Source organism: Eulemur rufifrons, chromosome 9, assembly GCF_041146395.1.
Source record: "Eulemur rufifrons isolate Redbay chromosome 9, OSU_ERuf_1, whole genome shotgun sequence".
Lineage (NCBI taxonomy): Eukaryota > Metazoa > Chordata > Mammalia > Primates > Lemuridae > Eulemur > Eulemur rufifrons.
Genome location: NC_090991.1, coordinates 39679569 through 39688688, shown reverse-complemented (window position 1 = coordinate 39688688; position 9120 = coordinate 39679569). Strand labels below are relative to the sequence as shown.

At 57.2% G+C, this 9120-nt stretch overlaps 2 protein-coding genes across 3 annotated transcripts; both read left to right on the top strand.

Annotated features, from left to right (window-relative positions):
• Positions 1-355: 355 nt before the first annotated feature.
• PYY (peptide YY) lies at positions 356-910 on the top strand. Its single transcript, XM_069481502.1, has 3 exons — positions 356-543; positions 659-739; positions 886-910. Exons 1-3 carry the CDS (start codon positions 356-358, stop codon positions 908-910), a joined length of 294 nt encoding a protein of 97 aa, XP_069337603.1.
• Positions 911-6957: 6047 nt separating this feature from the next.
• On the top strand, positions 6958-8603 carry PPY (pancreatic polypeptide). 2 transcript variants are annotated; one of them, XM_069481501.1, is made up of 4 exons: positions 6958-7013; positions 7763-7953; positions 8204-8275; positions 8455-8603. In XM_069481501.1, the coding sequence occupies exons 2-4, from the start codon at positions 7763-7765 to the stop codon at positions 8477-8479; spliced, it is 288 nt and encodes a 95-aa protein (XP_069337602.1). In that variant the 5' UTR covers positions 6958-7013; the 3' UTR covers positions 8480-8603. The 2 variants fall into 2 exon arrangements, with proteins under 2 accessions (XP_069337602.1, XP_069337601.1); XM_069481500.1 differs by lacking the exon at positions 6958-7013 and adding an exon at positions 7233-7250.
• Positions 8604-9120: the final 517 nt, after the last annotated feature.

Below are 9120 nucleotides of genomic sequence, written 5' to 3'. Positions count from 1 at the left end.
GGCTGGGATGGTGGAAGCTGGGGCTGAGTGGCAGGAAGCTGGAGTGGAAGAGACCCAGCAGAGGTGGGAAGGTGAGGCTCGGGAGCCCCGTGGCCAGCCTAGCTCTCTTCCTCCATCTACTTCTCTGGGCAGCAGTGGGGTAGGGGCTGAGGTGGGGAGGCAGGCAGTGCAGATGAGGAAACTGAGGCTACAGACAGCCTGGTGCCCGAAAACACACAGCAAGTTGGTGGCTGAGCCTTGGTCCCGACACCAGCACCAGACCAGCTGCTGGAGCCTGGGCCCGACGGCAGCTGTAGCCTCCGGCCATTGAAAGTCCAGGCTCAGCATGATCTGCGCTCCAATGTCCGCTTCCCAGATGGTGACTGTGCGTAGGTCGTGGCCCGCTATGGCCACAGTGCTTCTGGCCCTGCTCGCCTGCCTGGGGGCGTTGGTCGACGCCTATCCCATCAAACCCGAGGCTCCTGGCGAAGACGCCTCCCCGGAGGAGCTGAATCGCTACTACACGTCCCTGCGCCACTACCTCAACCTGGTCACCCGGCAGCGGTGAGCGCATGCGCGAGAGGTGGGGCCCAGGGCCTGAGGGGCTCAAGCCCTCCGTCCGGCTCCGCCCAGGGGCGTGTCCACACATGACCACGCCCATTTATGGCCCCGCCCCCAGGTATGGGAAACGCGACAGCCCGGACCCTGTCGTCTCCAGACTACTCTTCCCCGACGGCGAGGACCGCTCCGTCAGGTCGCGGTAAAAGCGCCCGCCTCACCACACCCTGCGTCCTGGAGCGCGGCCTAGTCCTGCCGCCCCATGGAAGCCCCACCCTGGCACCGTCACTCACGACTTCTCCCCGTCTCGCCTCCCCAGATACAGTTCCTTTCCTTTCTCTCCTGCAGGTCGGAGGGCGCCGACCTGTGGTGATGACCCCCAAGGCCTCCTGGGAGATATGCTAATTCAACGACCTCATTTGCATATTTGCTCCTGACCCCGGAACCTGGATTTCCCTCCCTGCCCGCTGCGTCCGGGCAGGGCTGGGGTGGGGGGCCCTGCCCCCTGGGCTACAGGGCTGTGGGTGATCCTTCGCTGGTCCCAAAATAAAGAGCAAATTTCACGCAAACCAAGTGTGCCCCTGTATTTCCTTTCCTTTCTCCTTCGTGGAGGTGGCATCCGGTGGGAGTGGAGGGTGGAGGTGCGAAGGCGAGCGTGGGGCCTCCCTCTGCCTGGAGCTCGGAGAAGGCACTACTGCCCAGCCTGGCGCCTGGACAGGGGCCCTCTGTGGAAGGAGCTCAAGCGGTGGGCTGAATGGGAGTTCTTGAAAGAGGGGCAGTGAAGAGCAAGAAGAAGAGTGGCTCGAGGAGGGGGAGGTGGAAGGGAGCGTGCCAGACAGCCTTGGAGAGTAGTTGGGGACCGCGCTGTCCTTCCCCAACCAGCAAAGCTGAAGAGGGTTGAGGGGGCAGGCCAGGCACCAACACCCCAGGGCGGTTCCCCCAGGAGCTGTATTACTAGCGCCCAGGGCTGTAGTGGCTGGAGGTGGAGTGGGATCCAAGATGGGACTGTGCAAAAAGAGCCCTGTGGGGACGAGTTGGGTGCATGTGTGCTGGTGCGGGGGGTGGGGGGGGGTGGGCAGGCCGTTCCTATTGTCCCCCATTCCCAGAATAGAGGAGCAGTGGGAGTGTGGAGGCTGCCCTTTCCTCCAGCAACCGCCCTCTCCCATCTTGCTGAATTCACACTCAGTGAATGAGTCACTAAATGTGCCTTCCTAGGACAGGGCCATAGGGACACCCCTCTTGTGCCCCCCCACCCCGGATTAGACAATGCAGTCTAAAGGCACTGTGTATGTTTAAATTGGAGTCCAACCCCAATCCCTCACCACTCTGCACCTGTCGCAGAGCCTGCCTGCAGGCTGATACCCTGTACGCTTCCTCTCCTCTCTGGCTGCCAGCTCTCATGGCCCCTGCTCTGTGCACTGAGAGTTCTGTCTCTGTGTCCTGTCTCCCACCTAGGTCTGGGGACCCCCTGAAGGAAGGGCTTGTGTCTCCCCCCTCAGGCACAGCCTCCTCTGTCTGTGGGCTCTCTCCTGGGCCTCTAGTTCAGTAGGACCTGTCCGAGTCTGAGGTGGGGGGCTGGAAGATGAGGGGGAGAATCAGCCTGAGGCCAAAGCCCCAGACCCGGAGAGGGTAAGAAGGGCAGGAAGGCTGGGTGGTGTCCCTGCGGAGGGCATGGGCCGTGCAGGACTATTTGCAGTTAGGTGGCTCTGGGAGGAGAGAAGTCTCTGAAGCTGGCTCTGCCATAGCTGCAGGGGAGGCCCCTGCTTGTCCTAGGGGGTCAAGGGGCTCTGACGGAAGGGCCCAGTGCCTGTATAGGTCATGAACTCTGTGGATTCCAATGCTCTGTGTCTTCATCCTCCATTCTTCCTGCCTGCAGAGCCCTTTCCTCTCTTCCGCTAGGAAACAACTTCAGGGTAGTGGTCACCTCCTCCCAGAAGCCTTTCCTGCTTTCCTGGGGATGGGGTTAGTTTCTTTGGCTCCCTCTCCACATCCATTCTCTAAGACCCACGTCCCATCCCATTTCTCCTCCTTCCTTCTCTCCTGCACCAGGACAAGTAAGATGGGAGCACCCAGCACTGCCTGGTCCTTTGGTTCATTGTGCGGCTGGGGAGTAGGGGGATGTGTCTGTGTGTTGGTGTCAGTCAAGTCCACCTCGAGCCTCATTTTCTCCAGGACTTTCTTGCTCTGCCCTGAGTTTATCTGTAGCCTGGATCTGAGCTCTCACACAGGTCTAGCCAACTCCATGAGCCCACCTCAATGGCCAGGACCCCGAAGTTGGTGCAGTGGCCTCAGAGACAGAAGACCCAGATCTGAGTCCTATCTCTGCCATTAATTGGCTGCGACTTTGACCTAGTCATTTCATTTCAGTGTTTCTGCACTGGTTAAATAGGGATACTGATGCCTTAAATAAAAAGAATAGTTAACTGCTTTACGGCTGAGAGAGACTGTGTAAGTTGCAAAAGGTCACGCAGCTAGTGAATGGCCCAGCTAGTGAGTGAGTGAGAGCAGAGTCTATGGGTCGGGTCAGCCTGACACAGCCTGGCACATGTGTAACCCTTGTAAAACTAGAGTTCCACAGGGCTCAAGCTCCAAGTGGCATTGCATTCAAGAAAAAAACAGCTCCACAACCAAAAGCAATGAAAAGCAATTCCACCTGTTACTCCCATTCCTCAAAGGACATCATATATCCAACCCAAGGTCAACAGCAATATTCATTAAAATCCCCTTCCTCTCCTTCACTCGCCTCAATTCTTTCCCTCTCCCACTACCCCAAGGGGAAATTCCTCCCCTGCCATGCCCAGCTCCTTTGGTTTCTTTCCTCCCTGTTCACCCCTGCAACACTTAATTATGTAGATTGATTTAGTCTCTATCTCAGCTAGAAGCCTTCCTCTTTAGGAAAATTTGGAGTGGCAATTATAGGATTTGCTTTTGCAGGCACTGGGGGCAAGAAGGGAGAAATATTGAATATTCTTATGCCTTTAGGAAACCCTGGAGATAGATGAGCGCCTAGGGTGGAGGGAAGTGGAGGCAGGCCTAGGCTCCAAATTAGTGGCCTAAACCCCCAACTGGGCCTGAGTTGGCTCTGAGGGGATGGGATAAGGGGCTCAATGTGTGTGTGGGACTATCATAGCTATCCTCAGCTCAAGGGATAGGTCTTGGCATCTAGGGGCAGCCACCTCCAAGTCTAGCCCCTGCTGCTGCCGCCTAATTTGAGAATAAGATATTGGCCTAAGAATTGGGCCAGAGGTGGCCTGGAAACAGGGATAAAGTGTAGGACCTGGAACCATAAGGACCTGGGTTTAATCCTGGCCCCTTCTGACTCACTTGTGACTTTAGGCAACCTAAGCTACCTCGTTGAGCCTCAGTTTCCTCATTTGGTAAGTGGGAAAGTAATTCCTGCCTCCATCACAAGGTAGTAAGGGGCGCTCATAAGATGACCTGTGAGGCAGGTTCTAAATTCTAGGGTGAGGCTGAGTGCAGTGGCTCATGCCTGTGATCCCAACAGTTTGGGAGGCCGAGGTAGGAGGATCTCTTGAGGCCAGGAATTTGAGACTAGCCTGGACAACATAGTGAGACCCCATCTCTAAAAAAAAAAATTAAAAATTAGGTAGGTGTGCTGGTGCGCACCTGTAGTCCCCGCTACTTGGGAGGCGGAGGCAGGAGGATCACTGAGCCCAGGAGTTCAAGGCTGCCGTGAGCTGTAATCGGGCCACTGCACTCCAGCCTGGGTGACAGTGCAAGACCCTGTCTCTAAAAAATAAATAAAACAAAATGAAATGAAATAAAACAAGAAAGCCAGGATGAGGGATGGCTGCTGACCACTCCTTCCCCTTTCTTCAGTGTCCTCACTTTCCAAAACAGCCATGCCCCAGCTCCACACTCCGCTCTGATCTCCTTGCAGAGCTCTTACTTCCTCATCTCCTCCCACTCGGCACCCAAGGGGCTGCCTGGTCTGAGGCCCAGGACAGATGTGCCACAAATGACTGCTGATTGCCAATTTACTGAAAGCAGCAGAGATTGGGATTAGACAGCTGGGGCGGAAGAGGGATGAGGGACATGGTGCTGGCCAGACTCCTGTCCTTGAGGTCATGTATATGGGGGCCCCCATTCGCCTGCCTTCATTCACCCTGTGACCCCAGGCATTCCTGGGGTGTTCCACTCCCGGTCTCAGTGCACTCATTCCATCCCCAACACTGCCAAAGGCCATCCTCCCTGTCCCAGGGGGCATGGAGTTGGGCAGAGAGAGAGGGACTGCTGTCATCTCCATTCAGTACATCTGAGGGTGAGTAATCGATTGGTGCCTTTTCTAAGCAGGGCTCCGTGGCAGGCACCGTGGGGACACATGGACCGTTGTGTTCTGGACATGGCCATGCAGTTTAGAAAGCAAATCCACTACCACTTACTCCTTGATTGTCACCACATCCCTGAGAGGACCCAGGAGGGGATCAGTTGTTTGCAAAGGAGAAAAGTCTAACTTGAAAGCTGTAGGTTCGGTTGACATTTGTGGAGTGCCTGTCATTTCCTAGACACTGACGAAGCTGGTTTATCTCTGCGACAGGACAGAACTATAAATGGCCCAGCCACCTGAGTTAATCCCTGGATCCACCATCTATCTGGTGGGGCTGAGTCCTAATGAGTAGTAGCCAGAACAGGTCCCCCAGGCTGTGGTCCCCAGGGATCTCAGATCCTTGGAACTAGGGCTGGAGCCTGGCGCCCCCTGGTGGAACTCCACAGCCTCTACCGGCCAAACCAGATGTCCGCCTGGGCCCAGCGGTCAGTTTACCGCTCTTGTTTTGCAAAGTGGAAAATCTTGGCCGAGAAAAGGACCCGGGCTTGCTGAGACAGAACGACCTCTATACTTGCTTTGTGGAATGTCAGTTGTTGTCTGTGAAACATCATTGTTCTTCTTGTTGCCAGAAATCAGAACAGAGAGGACAAGGCAGAACACAGATGCTCACTGAGGCTTCCTTTACGCTCCCCATCTTGAGATGGGCATGATGAGCCCATTTCACAGAGAGGGAAGCGAAGCTCAGAGAGGCTAAAGGAATTACTTTCCCAGGCTCCCGCAGCCAGGAGATGGCGAAGCCAGAATCGGGACCCAGGCCTGTCTGACCTCTAAGCCCACCATGCCAGATCCCCGGGGTGTCACATCCAGGTCCTCTCCTCTCCAACAACTGCCCCCCCCCCCCCACCTGCACACATTTCTTGGTGTCCTGATGTGCAACACCAGAACCTCAGGGATGAGTGGTCCTTTGTTCCCTACTCGGGCATCAACGTGTCATTCAGACACAGCCAGTGACTGCTCCTTGGCCTGAGCTGGGGAGGAGATTGGGGGTTGGGAAGGGACACTGGGCAGAGGAGACTCAGGGGCTTCTGGTGGGCCTGGGGTGGGGGTGGGATCGGTGAGGTTGAGCATCTAAGCTGGAATCGGAGACCTAGGTCGCTGTGAAATCTTGAGTGTCTTCACCTCTGTGAGCCTCCGATTTCTCAAGCCCAAAATGGGAAATTACAGCAATACCGTGACAGCCTCACACAGAAAAAAAAAGTCCGGGTTTTGGAGTCAGACCTTGGAGTTAGACTTTCTTTCAAACCCACCTGGGTCTTACACTGACTAGCTGTGTGGTCTGGGGCCAGTTACTTAACATCTCTGAGCAGATTTTCAGTTTCTGGATCGGTAAAATGGGTTGTCGTAGGGATTTAATGAGGTGATTAAGCAGGAGCACTTTGAGCTTTACAGACAATGCTGGTTTTTATTACTCCCCTGGAGCGGGGGCTCTAGGAGGGGAAGGGAAATGGCTACCAGAAATTGGCACCACACCCCCATTCCCCCTGAAGCCAGGCATGGATTCTCATTCTGCGACCTGTATGTCCACCAAATGGGTTGCTCTGTGCCTGGGACCCACGGCTTCCCACATTGCCTAAGGACCCGAGGCCCCTTCCCTGTCCCCCCACCTTGCTCTAGTTGCAAACTAGAAAGGAAGGCCTGAGTTTCCACCCTTCCCCGCTGCAGCCCTGAGGGAATCTGTCTGACAATTCGGGTTGGTCCCTGGGAGGTGGTGGGAAGGGCTGTTCTGAGGCCTGTGACTGAAACCTTCCAGTCATCCTGAAGTCCCAGAATCCAGGCCTTCTAGAACCAAGCCTGCTCTGGCGCCCAAAGGGAAGGGGCATCTGGGATAGGCGCCCACAGGAGACTTGAGACTTTTATTGTGACCCAGTTTTATCCATTACGCTGCTAGTCTGGCACCCAGGGTACCGCCCTGTCCCCCTCCCGTCCCTGGCCCCCGTGTTGGCATTGCAGGTGCCAGAGAGACAGCAGGAGGAAGAGGTGAGGGCTGGGGAGTGACAGAGGCTGACAGGAGGCGGGGACTCCGGTGGGGGGCTGAGGACTATAAAGGGGCACAGCCGAGAGCAGGGGGGCCCATCTGGCCCGAGGCAGGTGCCCGCTTGGTCCAGCGCCCACTCTCTCCGGACCCAGGGTGAGTGGTCTCTGCCTGCCCTGGGCTCTGGAGGGCTCCGCGGGGCCAAGGCCTAGGATGGAGGGAAGGAGTTGGTGCTTTGCAGGGCTGGGGTCTTGGGGGCCCTAAGGTCCCGCTTGGGTCCTGCTCTGCATCTGGGCAAATCCATCACACTGGGCGTCTCCTGACTGCAAGTGTGTGTGTGTGTGTGTGTGTGTGTGTGTGTGGCTGTGAGCTGGAATGTGTGACAGCGATCTTGTGAGTGATTAGGATCTCCGTGTGTGTCCCTGTCCCTCTCTGCATAGGGTGACATGGCCAGCAGTGTTTTCTCCGGGACCCAAACTGCGTTTCTACCCCTGGGGGGAGGGCCAGACCCACCAGGCCATGGATTTCCATCCCTTGCTTCACAAACTCTGCGCCCCCCCCCCCCCGCCCTGTGGGTAGGCTGGAGTGCCCCTACTTCCCCCCAGCCCCTTCCCTTGAGCTCCCACCCCACTTCGGCCTCCTGTCCCCAGGCCTCATGGGCCCCCTTCTCTGTGCACTTCTGTACCTTGCAAGGCCCTGACTGACCTCTGGTTGCTGCTGCTCACAAGGAGGTGCTGCCCGTGCCCTCCAGGGCAGGATCTGGAGGTGGGGTGATCAGCTCCGAGTGGCCCTTCGCCCTGCCCCCTCGTTCCCAGGCTTGGAGGAAGGGGCGATGGGCTAAGGGGCAGGGGGGCCTGCAGACTGGGGTGTATTCCACCTCCAACTGCCTGCTCCCTGTTCCTCAGATGGCTGCCACACACCGCTGCCTCTCCCTGCTGCTCCTGTCCACCTGTGTGGCTCTGTTGCTGCAGCCACTGCTGGGTGCCCAAGGAGCCCCGATGGAGCCAGTGTACCCAGGGGACAATGCCACGCCAGAGCAGATGGCCCAGTATGCGGCTGATCTCCGCAGATACATCAACATGCTGACCAGGCCTAGGTGTGTGCGAGGGACGGGGAGAGGGATCCTGGCCCCCGAGACCCTGGGCCCACTTCACATTCCTGGCCACAATCCTATCCCCGTTCCTGTCCCCAGCCCCTTCCACACTTGCTCTTGGGAAAATGGAGCATCTGTACAGACCAGGCCTGGGCCTAAGTGCCCCAGGCAGGATGGTCCCTAAGGGTAGGTATGAGGCAGGTGAGCTGGCACCTGGGCACAGTGCTTACCCCAGCTGTCTCTTCCCTCCCAGGTATGGGAAAAGAGACAAAGAAGACACGCTGGACTCCTTGCAGTGGGACTCCCCCCACGCAGCTGCCCCCAGGTGGGTCTGATTCCTGCCTTGCCTGCCCAGCTCCCTGGGGCTGAAATCTGGGGTGGAATCAGGGCCTGGAAAGGGGTGGGGGGCATGGAGGAGGGAGAACAGGGGCCCAGGGCTGGCCGAGGTCTCCTAAGGGCATGAGGCCTGCGTCCCCACTGCCACATTCTGTCCTGTCCTCACAGGGAACTCAGCCCGATGGACCTGTAATGCCACCTCCTGCCTCCTACGACTCCATGAGCAGTGCCAGCCCACCTCGTCCCTCCACACCCTTGGCTCTGGCCAAAGCTTGCTCTCTGCTCCCACACAGGCTAAATAAAGCAAGTCAAAGTCATAGCCTGTCTCTGAGTCTCTGTGGGCCCTGGTGGGGGCAGGAGCAGGCCAGATGCACAAGAGAGAAAGGGGGAGAGCAGGGAGGAAGGGAAGGGGCAAGGGGACTGTTACAAATGATCCAGAATGTCTGCAAACTCGTTAGTCACTCAGCTCATCCTGTGCACTTCACAGAGGTACAAGTGGCCCAGAAGGGGGCAGGGACTCTCCCAAGGTCATTCTTGAATTTGAATCTTCCCATTTTAGCACCTCTAGATCTTTCCGATCTTGGGCCCGATGACAACCTTGCCCCGAAATGTACCCCTCCCCAGTGCTGTCCTATAGCCTAGGTAGTAGGTGAAGTACTAATTTATCCGAAAGTACCCTGGGCACAGGGGCAGGGGTGGCAGCTCGGCCTAGTGGAGTAACTGTGGTGCTCAGGTGGGCACTGGCTGTGCTGGGTGTCCTCAGAGCTGCCCCCCAGCAGTTCGGAGAGAATGGGCTGTCCTGAGAGGTATCGAACTCCTGGGCACAGGAGGTAT